At 41.7% G+C, this 20,587-nt stretch overlaps 1 protein-coding gene across 1 annotated transcript in view; it reads right to left on the bottom strand.

Annotated features, from left to right (window-relative positions):
- The window catches only part of LRMDA (leucine rich melanocyte differentiation associated), a 744,858-nt gene that overhangs the window by 308,043 nt on the left and 416,228 nt on the right, over positions 1-20,587 (bottom strand). The window contains 1 exon segment of the mRNA XM_079977056.1: positions 7,396-7,522. Within this exon segment, the coding sequence (XP_079833182.1) occupies positions 7,396-7,522 (127 nt within the window).

Below are 20,587 nucleotides of genomic sequence, written 5' to 3'. Positions count from 1 at the left end.
GCTGGTGGGATTGGCAAAGTTCTGCCCGCCCCCAAACGCCCGCTCCCATTTATTTATATACATATTTATTTAAAATTGCCAAGCGCATTGCTGAATGCACACAAGCTAAATGTGCATAAGTTGTGAGTTACCTGCATGACATAATAAAGTAATAGTGTCTGTAACATAAGGAAACATTTGAGAAATCTTAACTCCTGACATTGCAAGTCCTTTTTCTGTTTCAGTTTGCCTGCAGACTATCCCAGATTGACACTCTATGGCATATAATATAGGGAAGAGAAGCACACCATGCAATCATGTGTGTATTTTCACCTGTGAAATGTTGGGGTGGGGAGTGCTCTTTCAGCAGATAAATTTGTGATTAGCAAAGTGAGAATAGGAAAATCTATTGGTTTACTCTACAAGAGACCACCCTTCATTCATTTAAAAGCCAAGAGGACAATTATTGTTAATAATAATAACCCAATAGGTTATCAAGAGTTCAAAATATACCTCAGCAGGTGAAACATACGAAATGGTGCCCAAGAGCAAGCATAAATGCAAATGTGCATGTGTACTAAGGCAGAGACTTAACTTCTAGAGGAGTAGTTCTAGAATTCCCCCTATCTTACACAGCAGACTTGAAAACTTTACAATTGCTGGGGGTCTCAAAAGTCTACTTCCCAGCCCTACATGTCAAAGCCCATACACAATTCATCCTTGCTTTCCCTCATGGTACAGTCAGTGCTTGCCATATGACAATGATGGAGGCAATTCTGATGCTCAGAATCATCTATGCTATCAGCAGGGGTACACTGAGGAGAAAGAGAGTTGAACATAACCCACAATTATTTATGTATTTATTCCTCTTCTCTCAAACCCTCATTTCCCCCCCCTGTTCATTTGTATTCATTTGCTTCCTGTATGGAAGCAAATTTCACCTCCGAATAAAACTGTTGGTGGTGCAGTAGTGTGATTTCATCACATGATGGAATACTCTTTCCTGCTTCCAAACTTCATGCGCACAGAAAACTAGATGGCAGTGGGAGGGAAGAAGCATACAAGGTCAGCCATCTCTCAGATATGCTAGCACATGTATATAGCACATGTATATATGTACATAGGAACCTTATTGTCTGTGAGAGGATGGAGCATTCCATCATGGGAGCTACCACCAGCAGTTCTGAAGTGCTTTGCCCCTGACATGAGGGTATGAGAACATGCCACAGTTGTATTAGTTTCCACATTAGAAGAGCTTCTCTATAGTAGCAGTGTTACTACAACAACAACAACAACAATAATTATTTATTATTTATACCCCGCCTATCTGGCTGGGCTTCCCTAGCCACTCTGGGCGGCTTCCAAAAAAATATTAAAATACTGTGATACATCAAACATTAAAAGCTTCCCTAAACAGGGCTGCCTTCAGATGTCTTCTAAAAGTCTGGTAGTTGTTCTCTTTGACATCTGATGGGAGGGCGTTTCACAGGGAGGGCGCCACTACCGAGAAGGCCCTCTGCCTGGTTCCTTGTAACTTGGCTTCTTGCAGTGAGGGAACTGCCAGAAGGCCCTCAGTGCTGGACCTCAGTGTCCGGGTAGAACAATAGGGGTGGAGACGCTCCTTCAGATATACTGGACCAAGGTCGTTTAGGGCTTTAAAGGTCAACACCAACACTTTGAATTGTGCTCAGAAACGTACTGGGAGCCAATGTAGGTCTTTCAAGACCAGTGTTATATGGTATCGGCGGCCGCTCCCAGTCACTAGTCTGGCTAGTAGTTATACTACTATAAATGCAGAATGCAATCCAGAGGACATTACGTATGCCTGGGGCCCTATTTTATATGAATGCATGCTTTAACCCTTTGAGTGGAAGGAACAGAGTACTATTACTCATGGAAACCTGCTTAATACTGAGTCAGGACAGTGGTCTATCTAGCTCACTAAAGTCTGCACTGACTGGCAGCTCTCTGGAGTTTTGAACAAGAATCTCTCTCAGCTGGAGTTGCCAGGGACTGTACCAAAGCTGGAGAATTTCCCATGTGATCTAGTACTAAGCTGCAGTACTTCTCTCATGGGAGAAATATAATCACGTTAATAGTGATTTGATAAATTCATAATTCTCCGGAACATGTAAAGCCCCTTTGCCTTCAGTATACAAGAGGAAAATCCAATATTTTCTTGAAGCTTTTTGTACACGGGTGCTAAGCCCATGCTTTACCTCTTTTGAGAACTCCGCAGTAAAATACACAAAATAGATGCTCTCTCTGTTCTCTGTCTCCACGCCCACCCTGCAGCTGAACATCCAAGTCCTTCCGGTATTACTGTACAAGCTTTGAACAGAATAAGGGCACAGCTCTAAATAATTATGTCAAAGAAATGACAACTGTGCTCTTTGCAGGAGTAGGGATGAATAATTACAAGGCTGGGACATAATTAAGCAATTTTGGCTGTCGTATTCTTGAGCTGTCATTTTGATGTGAAGAGCTGTCAGGCCCAGCAACATGCTTTGCACTGGACAGGCATCTTCCACTTTGATCTACACTTACGCCAGCAAAATGAGGTCATGGTTTGGTCATTAAATGAAGCTTCCTTGTCTGGCACGATGCCCCTTGCCCAGCCAGGCTTACAAGATTTTTATTTCAAAAAAAATCAAGCATGAGACTACATTCAATATTTTGACATCTCTAAATATAAACATCACTGGGTAATGAAGTTCAGATCGCTTTACATGGCGAGACAGAACAGAGCGTCGCAATGTTAAGCTGTTTTCTAATGAATGACTGTATCTTCCCTGTAACGACAGTCCCATCACAAACAGACTTTAAGCAACAAAAGATGAAATGAAGCAAAGCAGAAGAAAGCAGCATTCTGTTAAGAAAAATATAAAAAAAAACACTAGAGGAAGGCAGGGAGTTAGACAAAATTAAATATTTATGATTTCACGAAGATTGGTGATTGCTAGCTCCTTGTGCATTTGAGTAAACATAAGCTAGCTGGATGAAAATATCCTGCCTTGAGTCTCATTTCATGTGTTGTTTTCAGAAGGGTAACTAGCTCTCTAAAGATTTTTATGTCAAGCATGAGATGAAAGCAATTCCCATGGAACTTTCCCCCCACCCACCCCCACCCTATCGTCCATTGTTTCCTTCTGCTGAATAAGCTGTTTATTTCCAGTTTATCATTATGGAAGAAAGTTAACCTCACATTTAGATTTCTCTCTAGAAGAAAAAAAGGTCTGATGGGAGTAGCACAATTCAAAGGAAAGTAATTCCATGTCATATCAGCTAATATTTTCAACAACATTCCTTTCCCTTTGGTGACTGTAGTGTGCATCACCCCTCATTGGTGTGTTTAAAATATGTATGTATGTACATACATGCATACATACAGAGAGATTTATATATGCTGTGGTTAATGTGAATTCAATTAGCTATGTGCATAAACTCCAGTCATTTTACCATCACATGAAGGCACAGAGCAGGTACACACACCATGGTATTATGAACAGGAGATTCCATGCATTGTGCGGCAGCAGTTGTTCATTTATAAAGCATCTTTTTCTAGAAAAAACCCCCACTGCATGTTACTCCATTATTTCTTCTGGCAATCCCTATCATTAAGGGTTACCTGAGTTGGTTCTCTGGTGCTGCTTCCTGGACGAAGACAGACCCGGTGACACAGCTCCATCCCACCCTTGCCTTCCTGTGCTTCTTCCAGCAACCAATCAAACCACCCCACCCTAAACCTCTGAGTGACATCTCTGGAGAATCCATGTGCCTCAAAGTGGGACCAAAGGCCCCACCTCTGAGGTAGTGAGTGGGGCCGCCATTGACCAATGGTTCCATAGGCAGGCAGGAGCATTATGTTGGGCTGGGTTAGGGCTGCGCCTGTCAATGAGGACGGTGCGATGGTGGCGCTTTATGCTTGTGCCAAAGTCCCACCAGCGCTTTCTGTTCAAGGCACTCAGCCAGTGACAGAAGCTCTTGTAAGCTTAGGAACGGGCAGTGGCCAAGAACAGAGGCTGAGGGAGGGCGGGTGCTATGGAGGTTGAGAGCGTGAACTGTGCGCCAGAATCCCATCCACTGACCCCTCTCTTCCTCTCCTAGCAGAGCTTTTTTCTGGTGGAATGCGCCGGAACACAGTTCCGGGGCCTGTTTTCTAGAAAAAAAGCACTGTCTTTAGCTATGGTGCTGAGCAGACTACAAGCATGGGCTGGGAGGGAAGCAGACCAAGTCAAGTGATGCTGTGTTCAGCTGCCCAGATGGTGATATTTGGATCACATGGGGCTCATACACCAGGGACAGAAGATACCTTGGTTAAAGAAGACTTTGATATGGAAACTTTGGTATAGCATCAAATACTTGCAGGGCACATGACCTATAGCAGATTATAAGTCTTAATATTGCTCATGCTTCCCCAAAGCCACCTTTTCAGTGAGTGTTTGCACAATTAAAACTTCACGGTGTAAAGAGTTTAAAATGTATGCCTGAGCATTTGTACATACAGATGTTGTACACCAAATTCATTTTCATGGATTCCAATCCCCTCTACTGTTCCTTAGGATAAACCAATATATGGGTAACATATAATAAAGTATAATAATAATAATTCTACTGCACACCAAGAAGCATTTGCTCATGACATCCTAAATGTTTACAGAAGGGAATATATTATGCTAGGTAAGACCTAGTAATTCTGTAGCAAGCAATTTTAGAAAGGCCTATCTCAATGTTAAATTTGTACCTTGCACTAAAGGGATTGGGGAAATAAGTATATGTTTTAGAATAAGATTTAGCGGATAACTAATTCAAAAATTATACAGCTTGGGACATGGAACTGAATTACTAGAACAAAGCATCAAGACGTGATACTATCTTCGTGAATTGAAACACCTTGGTTAAGATAATGGATAGATAACTGAACAATGCAGAATTATAGCCAGAATTATAGCACATTTCTGAATTTTTTTGATTGGGCCAAGACACATGTCTATTTCAAATAATATAACTATCAGCAGCATTAAAGTAAAATACAGAGATATTTATAGAGAGTAATATAGTATGAGAATGATTACAAACAGATGACAGAATAAACATAAGGTTTTTTATGTGTTCAACTGTTGCATTTTACAGGATTTAGCAAAGGAGGAAGCCTTTCATAAGAGCTTCAAAGTAAATTCTTTCATATATTACAGATTGCATTGTAAGAGTTGAAATAGCTAAAGGCTCTAGTAAACAATGTGTCAAACCAATCTCCAAATAAGAACTGTTAAAACTTTAATAGTTATAAAACGAACAGCTCTGAATTAATTTGTTTTCTAGTGCAAACATACAGCCGATAACAAATGTATCTAGCTACACTTCTATGCCCCCAAATGCAGTTTACTTCTATAGCTGCTATATTGCTCTTTAGGATAATTGGATATCTGCAATATTTTTTTGCCACATATATTATAAAATAAACTAGTATGTAAGAAGTTGCTAGATGAAACCCATGAGTGAGTTTTAGATAGCTAATAATTCCAAGAGCAAAAATACCGATCTATGCAGATTGTGTGGTAATGCACTGATGTACATGGAAAATGTGTGTTGTTGTTTTTTCAGGGTAAACAACACTGATGCAGAAAGCTTGACTCTAAAATCCCCAACTGAGTGATTCTTTCTCCACCATCAGCTCCTCACAATATAATTCAACTTGAGGTCTTCTCCCCAAGGTTATCTTCTGCACAAGCAGAAATCTAGGATTCCCACCACTGGTTTGGGAAGCAAGGTACAGATGAACTTAGCTGCAATCCATAACTATCCTGTTGTTTCTTATGAAATACTTCATTTTGAGGTGGTTTTCCCCAAACCAATCCAAATTTGGAAAAATAAGAGCCACATTGCACCTTAAGCTGGTGATGTGTACACAGCCTATAACACACAGAGATGGATCCAAAAGTGCCCTATTTGATGAGAAAGGCAATTCCACTGGTCCATGGTGCCTCCTCCCAAATTGCTATCTCCTGTTGCATTCTCAGCTCCCAATAATGGAAATGAGGGATATGGAAGGACGAGGAGGGAAAGCTCCACTGTATGAGCAAAATTCAACCCACACCTCTCTGCATCCATCCTTAAGTATCACATTTGTTTATACAGGAGACTTTCCCAGTGAATAAGACCAACTCTGTCAAATTACTTCATAGATTAAAGGTTAATAAATTAAAGGTCACCAAGCACAATAAGATAAACACAAACAAAAGAGAAGAAAACTAAGGCCTTCATTGCTGTACAGAACAAATGCCACAGTACATATGTCACAAAAATTGTCTCTCCATGTAACACACCAAATGCTTGCTGACATGCTTCAATTCTTTAAGTTACTAAGCAGGACACTCTCTCACAAGTGCAGTGACAAGGCTTAAAAAGCAAAGTTAAGAAATGTTCATGTTTTGACTGCCACCTAATATCAGTTACCTGATCCAGGAGTATGTTCCGCAAAAAGCGTAGAGCTGACTATTACTAAAACTGGCTTCAGCAGTAAGATTCTAGATCCGAAATGTTAAGATCCATAAACATTCCTGTCAGGGGTTCAGGAGCAGAAGCACAGGGAAGAGGGGAGATGGAGAGCGAAGGGGAAGAATCTGAGGGCAGCGTAGGAGAAGATGACAGTGGCCCGAGAGATTCCATGAGCCTCTCCAGCGAATCGGAAGATTCACAGAAGGGGGCGCCGGTGGCCAGGGCAAGGGGGGTCCCAAGGGGGACACCCCAGAAGCAAGGGGCCAGCAGGGACTCCCAGAGCAGCAGTTGGAAATCAGGACCAGCTTCCCCACCAGAGCATAGTGGGGGGGAAGAGTCACAGGTATCGGGAGTAGCGTCTCCCCCAGCAGGGAGAGGAGAGGAGTCAGGGCTGACCACGCCTCCATCGGAGAGTCAGACAACGGAGGGGAGGTCAGATCCGGCCAGTATCCCGGAAGAGGGAAGCAGTGACAGAAGTAGTGTAACGGTCAGGAGGAAGGTCACTGGGTTGGCGCGAGAGGCAAGTTCAAATGTACAGGAGCGTGGGACAGCAGAGAATGAGGATTGGGAACCGGGTCCTAAAGCCCGCCGGAGGCAGGGGGAGGAGCTAAGCGACTCAGCGTCAGAGGAGTCCAGAAAGGGGAATGCCCCAGCGGGCAAGAGGACCCAGAGGAGAAGAGAGCAGCGGAAAAGGTGGAGCAGGGCTAGGATCTTAAACTGGTGTCAGAGGGGAGGAGATTCAGACGGGACTTCGCCGATCTAGGGTTTAAGACGTAGGGCTGCGCGCTGCAGCTTTGAAATGGAAATTGAACTTCAATAAAGACTTTTGTACATTACGACAGCCTAGCGTTGGTCCTCTGTGAGCTGGGACCTAGAGGCAGCTCTGACAATTCCTATAGCCTTCATTCAGTCACTTACCTTTGTATCCACAGGCTTCACCACTTTCATAAAAGCACCCCTCAAAATGGCTTCCTCACGTTCACTTCTGCCAACTTTCCGAGAATCCAGAAACTTCAAGTTGGTTAATTTGTGCAGAACAAAATACCTGTTTTAAAAACAAACAAACAACCCTTTAGGTTAAGAATTTCCATTGACCTATGACTAGGAATGGAAGGATTTGCCCATTTCATTTCTCACTGTTTCTCATTTTCCCATTCTTAAATTCAGCTCTCCATATTTTGCAGCAATTTGCAAAATAACAATACCAATAATAACCAAATCCTTATGGAAATTCATCAGCATTTTAGTATGAATTTCTCCTAATAAACACAATTTTCTGTAATGTTTTGAATAACGTACCCATTTTTGCAAGCAATTTCCCCTAATATAATTAATTCAAATGTTATTTTCACTAGTATCTGCATGTTTATGCACACTTTCCTCTACCAGATGCATTTTTGTAAACAGTGTTTTTGGCTGGAGAACCGCATCACATAATTCAGACAAGTGCAAATTTTGGAGGATCGCTGTGTTTCAGTTTGCATATTGGTTCAGAAAGTGTGACTTTGATAGATTCAGGTTTGACTGTGTATTGAACTGAGCTTCTCCTCCTATGACACAATAGTCTCAATTCAAAGGACATAAAATAACCTTACAGCTGCAAGAACTATTTCTCCAACATATCAGCTATTTTCTACAATTATGCCCTTCACTCTGCCTTTTGTGATTCATATCAGTATTCGAACTCTAGCAAAACAATAGAAAAGGTTTGAGTCTGCAGCCTGTATCTTATTTCAGGACTCTGAATCTTGCATGTATGGAACCTATTTTCATTTTTCATGTACCAAGGCTCTTTCAGACATGTTAAATGTATATACAGGGCAGGGACAATGGGCATTCCCTCTCTATGTATGTTCAGAGTAATGTTGGAGCAGTGCCAATAACTATGAGCTACCAACATGCTGCGTTACCTGAGGAATGCTTAGCTGGTATCGGTTAATACTGATAGGCTTATATAAGGCAGCAGTGGAGCCACAATGAAAATGCTGTACCCAGTTTTGGTCAATCATATTCAAGGGGAATTATTTCAAAGTACAGCCACTTTTGAACAAGCAAGATAAGCAAGTTCTTTAGTTTAGGAAAATGAAAAAGTGAAAACAGACAAAATCCTGCTCCCATTGTGGAACAAATGCAAGTTACTTAATTGGCGAAGAACTTTGCAACTGGGCACAGTGTGCTGTCAAGGCCTCCTCCTCACTAATTTGGGGCAAAGCCTGAAATATTCAGCTCAGTTCTCAGAACGTATCTGCTGGTCAACACTGCACTGATGCAATGGTGGTACTGTGGTTTTTAAAAAAAATACCATCACAGCCACAGAATAAACCCTAACATGGATGCCCACCCATATTTGTTCAACTATGACCCAAGTCTTTTTCTACCATTGCTGTAACCAATCATGTCATCATGTGAAGCTCCTCAAAAAAAGAAGGGCGAAACAGATCCTACCTATTGACAAGTGTGACTGGGAGCTAAAATGCATCATTGGGTCCATGGTGAATCTGCTTTTTCTACAGTGCATAAGCCTGGGTGGTGTGTGTGTACACCTGCATGTGTGTGTGAACACGCGCTGATCTGTAGGTGGCTGGATGATGCTTGTTCCTTTAAAATATACAATTCTATTTTTTAAAAAATGTTTGCTTCCTGTTGCTCTGTTTGTCTGACTTAATATACTAGAATATCCTATAATTTTTATTGATGCATGACATTAATTACTCCAAAGGAGGATATGAAATAAATTTAAATGGGTACAATATCTCTTCTTCTTCTTCTTCTTCTTCTTCTTCTTCTTCTTCTTCTTCTTCTTCTTCGCTCCTAGATAATTTTTTTCACTGAGATTTGGTACAAGATAGAAAGCAACCCTAGTGGTGTTTCACCCCACTAGACACTCTCCCCAATTAAATATAGTGGACCCACCTCACGGCATGCCCATTAAACAAATTTCTACAATTTACCACAAGTTATCTTGTGTGAGAGAAAAGTTAGTGATTTAAAGTCTCAGGCAGGAGTTGATCAAACAACAAAAAGCTTTATTTACAAAAAGAAGAAGCTTGTGAAACAAAGTTGGGTCAGGAAATGCATTCTTTCAGGTAGAAGCTTATTACTTAAACTAAATATAAAGATGCCACGGGCTTAAACACAGTAATATATGCACAGCTTTTCTTAAAACTTCAGTTGCTAAAAATCAGTTGGTACACTTCAGGGAGATGTTCAGGTTTATAGAATAGGTGTTAAAATGCTTAACTTGGTTTTCTGTTACTTCACTCTCAGTCCTTTACTTAGTTGTGACAGGCGTTACAGTTAAATACTTTTGACACGGCACAGCTTCCTTCACAGCTTAATACTTTGGTTCAAGAGCGAGGGGCACTTTTCGTCAGTTACCCTCTCTCTTAGCAATCCCACTCCTGAGGTATTTCCAAATAGCATAACAGACCCAGAGGATCACCTCAACCCTTTTTACTGTTTGGGAGTCATCTTTACCTAGAACTCTCCCCTCCTGCCTAGAAGGAGACCATCAGTAGTTCAACTCAAATCAGAACCAGTTCACCCCTCAGCCAAATCCTAATCTAATCCCCATCTCTCATTTCATCTCTCAAACTGAATCCTGTCTAACATCTCAACTCAAACCCTATCTAACTCTCTCCCTCAGAAACTGCTCTTTTTATATTCCCTCCCAAAGTTCTGTCTCCACCCCCCTTTCTGGCTGGCTGTCTAGGTAGCCAATCAGAGACAGGTGCCAGCACTCTGGTAGAATTTCTAGTCTGGCTCTGCTGTCGGTCACAGACAGCTTCTCATATTTTGAACCGTGACTAATGGAAATATTCTCCTGGCAGGGTAGGGTTCCCATTCATTTTTGAGCAAAGAATCTAGAGGCTCATTCTCAGGAAAACAAAGGAGTTATAGCACAGCAAAATTCCCTGCACCAGAGAAGGGTGCTCATGATGTAAAGCAGTTTGCAGGATGACAGAAGCCAAAGTTTGGGCAAAACATTTGAAGAATATCTCAGGAAAGGCGAAAAGAGTAGCAACAGTTTTCAGCGGAGGTTCAAACATCCTAGGTTTTTATGCGAGGCACAACCGAATCAAAGTTAAGGTTCATAAGATGAGAGAAAATAACTGCCTCGTCATAGGGAACACAGTAGATTCAAAATTGCTTTCCCCCCCTCCAGCTTCCTCTAACATTTTGGCAAAAAAACTGGAGCTTGGCTAGCCAGCCACCCACCCACACAGCTTTATTCACAAAAAGCTGACAGAGCATGGCACAGCATGGCATGAATCAAAGTTTGAAAAAAAAAATCCCAGGAAGGTGATAATATCAACTCATCTCAAGTACTTGCTATTTACAGCCAGTCACCCAGATATGAAACAGACTTAGTGGAGACGGAGAGAGGAAGCGCCAGATCCTTTCCTGGCAGGAAACAGAAAGGTGATTAATAATATTTCCCACAAATGCCAAGTTTATATAGACCATCATTTTAGTAATCAGACTGAGGCCCTGTGACTTGTTGAAGGGGCAACCTCACATGTCCAAATTATACGGAAAATGTTCAGGTTCAAAATATAAAGGACTGCCATTTATATGACTGAACTCAATGGAGTAAGTTGTCTGGAAAGGTAATAAAATCCCTTTCCTTTTTCTTTTTTCTTTTTAAAGGCGCAGACTAGTTGAGACTAGTTTGCCACCAGTTGCAGAAGCGATGGTTAGCCATGCTTTTATGAATTATTCTTTCAACAACAAGACAAAACAAAAAAGAGAGACAAAGGCCACACCTTACTTTGTCTGAGGCTTGTAAAATCTTAATGAAATGGAATATGCTTAGTGCTATGTGTTAAAATCCATCAACAACCTGCAACCAAGTCACTTCTATGAAAGAGTAATGGTACTAAAAATGAGAGCCCTCTTTAGGAAGCATAACATGTCCAAAGCTAGACAATTTGTTAAGAGTAGCTGGATGTCTGGGGATAATGAAATATTCTCAAACACATCTCCAACTTCCCTGGCTGCCCTTTCAACCCCCTGTGAGCCTCTGACGGCCCTTATCTTTCACTGGAAGAGAATACTTCCATCTTGTATTACTGGCAGAAAAGCTCAGAGGACAAGGGGCTCTTTCAAAGAAAGACATGAACAGAAGGAAACAATATGTCAAGAGCAAAGCTCAAGAGGAGTAAAAACACCCATCTAAGTGCAGGGTGAAAAAAGATTAATATTCAGGTGCAGAAAACATCACTATTAGAAAATCAGCAAATGTTTCATGATCAAGTGAAAGATGCCATCAAGAAGCAGGCGGCCACAAAAATGACAACAGACTCGAGCAGTGCTGTCTCATCTCCCTGCCAACTTTGGACTGAAGCCCTAAACGTCAGTCTTGTATAGCCTCCATCTAAGAAAGCCTAAATTTGTAGCCAAATGGTCTCGGCAGAAAGGGGTTTCCGCACACCCCTTTCTGTTTAACGTTTCTAGAATTAGTTCCTCAAAGGAAGGGAACATGCAGCTCCCCCCTCTTGGGGAAGGGGGGGGGCGCGAGATGAGAGCCATATGGATCATATGACAGAAATCTTCCTTCCCCCATCATCTTCGCAGTGCAGATGTTGTATAGCAGAGGATGATGAACTATAAAAGGCAATCTGCAGCAGGCATTAAAAGCTACCCTGTCATCAGTGCTGAAACATCACAATAATGATGCCATTTTGAAGAACAGTCAGATTAAATCCTTGCCACTCAGATTCCTTTCATCAGAGAGAAATAGGGACAGATGGACGGACACACACACACCCCATTAAGCACCCTGTGATGAACCATATATGCTGTAGAACAGAGTTTCTCAACCTTCCGTCCCCAGATGCTGTCGGACTACAACTCCCATCATTCCTAGCCGGCATGGCCAGAGGTCAGGGATGATGGGAGCTGGTAGTTCAATAATATCTGGGAACCCAAGGTTGAGAAAGACTGCTGTAGACCAAGGATAGCCAACATGGTGCCCTCCAGAACTCATGCCCACTTACTTGAGCTCAGGGCTCAGGTTAACCCTTTCATGCACACAAGTGTGAGTCAGTAACTTTCTATTAGAACAGTAAGATGGCAGATTGCTTGTTTGTTTGTAAGAGTTTGGAAGTAGTGGCCTGCTTGCTATGTATGTCTCTTACGCTTGTTTTAGTTTTATTGGTGCTGGTGTTTTCACTTTTTTGTGATTTCAAGTTAATCAGTAGTGACAGCAAACCCTACTTGCCATTAAACCATCAGGAGTGAATGTTGAGGCCCCTGATGCTTCCTGTAGCCATGTATTTAAAGGCTCCACACCTCACATAGGATGTCAGATGTGGGGAGCTGGGTGTAGCTTAAGAGAAAATATCTTAAATGCCAAATTAGGGCCTCCAAATTGCCAGAGACTCCCCACCACCGCCGATGAGCACTAGAAATAAAAATGGAAGGACCACCCACAGCCACCTCATGATGATAAGGTAAGCTCAACACCCATACCCACAAAATTTACAATGAAATTTTAAAGTGCCCTGCAATGGAGGCATAAAAATTGAAGCCTCTTTCGCAGGGGAATAAACCATTTGAAAAACTGGGGAGCAAGCACAGCACTAAAACAAAGTGCAATCTCCACGCTGAAGCTGCCTTGCAAGGAGAAGGGAGAGGAGGAGCAAACAGGCCTTGTTCCAGCCTCTGAAGAAGAGTTGTCTCAGTGATACAGCACCTGCTTTTCATGCATGAGGTCTCATGTTTAATTCCCTGCACCTCCAGGTATGGCTGAGAATGTCCCCTCATTGAAACCCTGGAGAGCCACTGCCAGTCAGGGCAGGGGCAATACTGAGCTAGATGGATCATTGGTGAGCTTTAGTGTAAGGTAGCTCCGTATGTTCGTAAACCATGGTTTAATGAAGTTGGGAATGTGACATGTGAATGAGCCCGATATATGTGTCTTCCATGTAGAATCAAGTAATTTGTTGTTGTTTAGTCGTTTAGTCGTGTCCGACTCTTCATGACCCCATGGACCGGAGCACGCCAGGCACTTCTGTCTTCCACTACCTCCCGCAGTTTGGTCAAACTCATGCTGCTAGCTTCGAGAACACTATCCAACCATCTCGTCCTCTGTCGTCCCCTTCTCCTTGTGCCCTCCATCTTTCCCAACATCAGGGTCTTTTCCAGGGAGTCTTCTCTTGAGGTGGCCAAAGTATTGGAGCCTCAGCTTCCTTCCAGTGAGCACTCAGGGCTGATTTCCTTAATAATGGATAGGTTTGATCTTCTTGCAGTCCATGGGACTCTCAAGAGTCTCCTCCAGACCATAATTCAAAAGCATCAATGCTTCAGCGATCAGCCTTCTTTATGGTCCAGCTCTCACTTCCATACATCACTACTGGGAAAACCATAGCTTTTACTATATGGACTTTTGTTGGTAAGGTGATGTCTCTACTTTTTAAGATGCTGTTTTTAAGATGCTTTTAAGAATCAAGTAATAGAATACATAAGTAGGATACAAATGGAGTAGCAGCAGTCTTCCTCTATAGTACATTTAACCTCATGGCCAATTTAGCCATAGACAATATCTGTGGATAACTATACCTATGTAAGAATGACATTATATTTCAACACTAAAAAAGAATTTAAATAAGCAATATTTGAAGATGGAGTATCAGTCTAAACACAACCCTGCTTTACTAGAAAATATAGAAAAAGGTACCTAAAGCCCCAGAATGAACACGTGCCCTTATAATATAAATTCAAGCCTTGTAAATTTAATCCAGGGTTATTTGTCGCTCCAGAACTCTTTACTGTGATGTATGACTTAGTTACTAAGGTTATCACAGCAGTATCCTAAAGTTGCATAGTACATAAAACATTCAAGTTAACAATGCAAGGAGGTTAACTCCCAAAGATAACCTGCTATCAGAGGGTTAAACCAGATGATAGGCCTCTGTCAGCTTCCAAGGAGCTATTGATGGTTCAATCAGTTTGTTTTGAAGGTAAAGTACAACAAAAGGGCACTAAACTTATTCAAACTGTCAACAGACACTATCTAGAATGTTGCTTGCAGGTAAGTAATTTTGGGTGTTTTAAGACTATTATCAAACGCTGCAGAAAGAGACAGCTACTAATAACACAGAATGCAGCCATCATAAAACACTTTATGGCAGGCACAGGGATCTATAAATTGCATGACATATTGCAACTGCTTTCAGCTTATAAAATTGCTAGTTAAGGGACCACTGCTTAATCAGAAAGAATGCTTCTAAATTTTGCATTCAATGTAAAAGAAGAATGTTTTATTTTGGCTGAGGAGGTGGATGGATCTGCATTTTTAGACATAACTTTGAACCCCCTTCAGAATTCCTGAGACTGGTGTTATTAAACTGACCCATTCTTTGTAGATGTGGGAAAGGTCATTATCTGCCATCGTGGTTGAAGGAAAGCAATGAGCTCTGGCGAGAGGAAAAACAGATATCCCAGGAAGGTCTTTAAAGACTCATTTATCTCTGCCTGTGAACCTCTCTTCTAGTCTACAATGCCCTTAGAAAATTGGCTATGTACAGAGTCCAGACAATTCAAGAAGTTTTGTTTTGCAGCAGGTCAGGGGAAGGTTAGATGTCAGTAATAGAGACATAACATTGGCATCATCTATCTATCTATCTATCATCTATCTATCATCTATCTATCTATCTATCTATCTATCTATCTATCTATCTATCATCTATCTATCTATCTATCATCTATCTATCTATATCTATCATCTATCTATCTATCCAGATTTGGATTTCTCAGTGACAGGCTCCCCTTTATTGCCAGCTCTACAAAATGGCTGCAGTGGCGTGTGAAACATTCAGCTACTTCTGAGCCATTGGCTCTAGGGTACTTGGGGTGTGCATGTGTGTGTGTGTATGTACACACAGATGGATCATTGTGAAGTAATACCTTAACAGATATACATTTTAAAATGACTTAAGTGTCGGAGTTGCTGGGTCCAGGTTCAAATGTTAGGGTTCTCTTTCACCTTTGAGCCAATCTCAGAGGATTTTGCTTGCACAAAATATAACGTTTATAAGCCGGGTGCTGAAACTTCATACCTTAAAGGGGTTGGCACATTGGAGAGCACATTCCACATCTGAGAAAATTTGAGCAAAATTAAATTTTGGTAAGAAAAGCACCTTTCTTCCTTCCTTCCTTCCTTCCTTCCTTCCTTCCTTCCTTCCTTCCTTTCTTTCTTTTACAGGAAGTTCCATACTTCCTTTAGCTGTCACCAAATTTGCCGTGCAGTAACTTTTATCTGCAGCAAAATTTCACAGGAAATTTGGAGGGGCTGAGTTGAGACAAGGGCCTGTCTTATGCCACCAAGCGCTTTCACATTAAACCATCTGAATCAGGACAGGCTGTGCAAGTACAGGACCAGTGCCTGGGAGCAGTGGTCAGCAGGATGAAAGTGAATAAACTCAAGCTGAATCCTGGCAAGATAGAGGTTCTGGCAATAGGTAGTTCTTAGGTCCGAGAAGTAGGCAGGCAGCCTATTCTACACAGGGTAGCACTTCCCTTAAGGGATAGGTGCACAGCTGGGGGTATTTCTAGATTTTGCTCTGTCACTGAAGGCCCATGCAGCCTGAGTGGCAAGAAGTGCCCAGCTTTGCCCATTCCTCTACCTGGATAACCTGGCTACAGTAGTCCATGCTCAAATAATGTCCTGCATGGATTGTGTTCTGTGTGGAGCTACTCTTGAAGACTGCACTTCATGATGTGTTACACTAGCACACAGAGTCCTGAATGGTTTAGGAACCAAGTATACTTGAAGCGGGATGTGGGTGGCGCTGTGGGTTAAACCACAGAGCCTAGGACTTGCCAATCAGAAGGTCAGCGGTTCGAATCCCCGTGATGGGGTGAGCTCCCATTGCTCGGCCCCTGCTCCCGCCAACCTAGCAGTTCGAAAGCATGTCAAAGTGCAAGTAGATAAACAGGTACCACTCTGGCGGGAAGGTAAACGGCGTTTCCATGCGCTGCTCTGGTTCGCCAGAACCGGCTTAGTCATGCTGGCCACATGACCCAGAAACTGTACACCGGCTCCCTCGGCCAGTAAAGCGAGATGAGCGCCGCAACCCCAGAGTCGGTCATGACTGGACCTAATGGTCAGGGGTCCCTTTACCTTTACTTGAAGCAGCATCTTTTCCATTACCAGCCAACCTGAGTTTTGAGATCTGTGAGGGAAGTTCTGCTTGTGGTACCCTCACTGAATATGAGCCGGGGGTGTGTGTGCACTACAAATAGCAAGACAGCACCACATCTATGGAGCTCTCTCTTGGTTCAGATCTGACTGTCCCACTTTTCAGGTGACAGCTAAAGACCAACTGTTTTCAGAAGACTTTTAGAGCACAGCAGGAGTTTAACTGGGAGTGATATGCTGCTATTGCAGCGATTTAGAGTGAATTGTGTTCTCCCTCTCTTTTAACGTACACGTGTTGTTGTTGTTTTAATGGTGGATCTTGAATCTGAACAAGATAGTTAATTTCTGGGTTGTCATGATGAAATTTTACAGTTTGAAAAATGCATGTTGTTTTACACATGTTCTTTCTTTTAGCTAGAATCTTCTATATTATTTCTTCATTGTCCAGGGCATGGATTTTATTTTATTTTTTAAAAATAATTTTTATTAACTGGCCAATCACATCAAATTAAATCACATCATATAAATTCCGAATTACAAAGCCAAATTTTTAAATTTTGTTGGGGGAACCCATACTTCAAGATCCAAAGGGGAATTCAGATCATCTTCTTATTACTGCGTTAATGTCCAAATCAGTCCCAATCAGTCCAAACAAAGTTCATAATTCTATCCAGTCTTATCTTGGTGTTGCCACATCATATCTTGTTCGTATAATTTCTCTTTTTCCTTTACGATCTCTTCTGTTAGTCTCCTTAAGCCGATAGCAAGTGTAATAATCCTGTGTGGATTTCCCGTTCCTTCACTAAGTCCAGATGGTTTCCATATATCTCCTTCGTAGATAACATCACTTTATCCATCGTAAATTTTGGCATTTGTCGCTCTTAAGTCCCACCGAGGAGTTGATTCACGATATGTAAACAACTCTATTTCTCTCTTTCTCCTCCCAGACCCAAGAGCTCCCACAATGCCTCACAAAATGGCAAACGGCATTTTTTCCTGACTGCGTCACTCCAAAACTCTTAGCTTTCCAGCTTCATCTTGAAACATTGCTTTGGATCGAAAGTTTATCTCCACACAGCCTTAAATCCACAGCTTAAGTCCTTAATTTCTGACTCATTAGGGGAGGGGGATTCTTGTTAAATCACATAAAAAGGTAGAGGCAGGTTTTTCCCCCCCTCCCCCCTCAGTCATTACCGTATCTTGACGTTCTTCTCGTATTTTATTGTTGTCTTGTTATCAAAGATCTCTTCTGTCAGCAGTATTTACTCCCCTTTTTCCTTGATGTATGTGCAATTAATCATGTCCAAATTATTTCTTTTAAAGATCATTGCAACCAGCGGCGCGAATCGGGGACGGCGTCGAGGAGTGCCGAAAATCCCACAGGAGGGCTTTGTGCCTAGTGCCCCCACCCCCACAAATTCGGGGGTGGTATAGGGCACAGCAGGCAAGGGCCGTCCCCCCCATAATCCTGGGGGGGTTAAGGAGGCTAATTACCCCCATCATAGCCTCCAAATTACCTCGTGTGGGTCGGAGAGATGTTATTGTCAGCCATCTTCCGATGCGCCACCTAGTGGCCCCCCCAGGGCATGGATTTTAAACAGTTTAATACGGTATGGAGTGGTAACATTAGGTGGTGCACAAAGCCATTGGAAAGAAGTACAAAACATCTGCAGCAGAAAACGAGGAAGAAACACATCAAGGTTTAATGTTATTTCAACACTAAATAACTGGAGATGACAATAGAGATTAACAATTCATTCACCAATTTGTTAAGTATTTAGTACAGATGAAACTGTTTTTGTAGTTTCAGTGCTAATCTGACAAGGCATTTAAGGTGTGTATATTTTCAAACAGATGCACAGGATTGGCAGAATTTCAGTTGATTATGCTTTATTGAATTTTGTTAAATATAGTAAGCTTCAAAATATTCAAAATCTAATTCTGCATTTATTGTCTGTAGATAGGATTAGATTTGCAAAGTTTTAGAAATCTAATAATAGATCTCAAAAAAACCAGATTGGTGGAGAATCTGATGATTATTGATGATTATTAGTTAAATGAACAGCATATTATAATATTATTTCTTAAATTTGTATGTCACCCTTGATCCAAAGACCACATAGCGGTTTACAACATATAAAATCAAAGTAACAACACACAATGCATAATTATTAAAACAAAAACAAAAGTATACCAATAACCCACTTCCGCAAACACATTTAAAAGGCCACAGAATGTTAACAAGCTGAAGACCTGGTTATAGAGAAACATTTTTAGCAGGCACCAAGCGAGCCTCTCTGGGGAGAGCATTCCACAAGAGGGGAGCCACCACCGAAAAGGCTTGTTCTCGTGTAGCCACCCTCTGGAACACTTGTGGAGAAGACACACGAAGAAGGGCCTCAGATGAATCTTGCAGGAAGCAAATGGCAACAAGTGACCAGTCTCAATGGCCACAAGCCACCACTGCCTGCATGTTCATGCTTAACCATAGTTGGGTTTAGCATAAAGTGTTGACTGGCCCACTGTGTTGCTGGAATTGTGCTGCTGAAAATGGAGGTTTGTTTCTTCTCACTTTTCTCTTATACTCTGGCTTCCTATTTGAATTGTTTTATTATCCAGCACTATTTTCTTTTCTCGTTCAATTGTTTTTGAATATTTTATGGGTTTTATGCTATTAACTTTATGATTATTAACAGCTTTGATTTCTTTCAAAGATAAAGCAGAATAAAATTCTATTAGATACATTTCCTTCAAGTTTTGCTCTAGGCAAAATTCAGTAGAAACTCCTTTTTTTAGTCCCCCCCCCCCCTATTTCTATTGCAGAACCAACCATGTTCAGGGATTTATGAGAATTAACAAGTCAAGAAAGTGATCTGATAAAAGCAATTAACGCCAACATGCCTGTAAGCAACCCAAAACATGCCAGTTAATGAATAAGCTTCTCGTCTATACATAGGAGAAAAGCTAATCCTTTGGTATATTGATATATTATATTAACTAAGTTATATTAACTAAGGGACACCGCAAAATAAACATGAATAAACTGCTTTTCAGCAGTTAAGGGCTATTGCCTCCGAATGCTTTCAAGAAAGCTTTCCAAACAAGGCTACTAGTCACAATGGGAACGCTCTGCTCTGCCTCCATGGTCTGCCAGCTCCCTCGGCCAGTAAAGCGAGATGAGCGCCACAACCACAGAGTTGTCCGCGACGGGATCTAACGGTCGGGGTCCCTTTACCTTACCCTTAGCAACAGTGCTGCCTGACAAGGGCTGAAGCATTAGAACTGCCTCCACATTTTGTTCTTTTCCTGCAGAAATGTCCAACTGACTCACTTTTTTTTTTTTTAAAAAAAGAATAAATAAAAAATATAAAAGCTAGGAGTCTGGGGCCCCAGCCCTCACGGTGTACCCAGGTGCCTGGACCTGGGTTACTTGAATCCCCGCTGCCCTGGTGATCTGCTTTGCATGTCATATTAAACCACAGTTTAAATCAAGCTGTGGTTTAATGTGTGTCCTCCTCAGAGTTCCTGCAGTGCTCCTTCCCAGCTCCTCCTGCTGCCATGTTGCAGACAAAACCAGCCGAAGTATCTCACTTCTCATGTTGTCTAAATTTGGCTCATGTTGTTCATTTAATATAAAATGTTTATATTAAAATTAAGTGTTAAATGAGCCCCCACCCCACCCCCTCTCTATATGATTGCCATCAGGTATATGGACTAAATGTTTGAATTTAGGCTGCACTGCAATTGTGTGTGTGTGTGTGTGTGTGTGTGTGTGTGGAATTACATAAGGAAAGAAGCAATGACTATTAATGTAACAGGAAGAAGTCAAAGCAGCCCAAAAAAAGCAGGACAGAAGAGAACTGAATAAAGCATTGGGTGGACTCCATGCATATCTAAGTTTTCAAGGGGACAACAAACTCTAAAACTGTGTTTGGGCTTTGGGCACTTTGTATCTTACTGATTAAA

The sequence above is a fragment of the Podarcis cretensis genome (assembly GCF_951804945.1).
Source record: "Podarcis cretensis genome assembly, chromosome: 5".
Classification (NCBI taxonomy): domain Eukaryota; kingdom Metazoa; phylum Chordata; class Lepidosauria; order Squamata; family Lacertidae; genus Podarcis; species Podarcis cretensis.
Note: the sequence above shows the minus strand (reverse complement) of the source record. Positions and strands in the feature narration are given on the sequence as shown.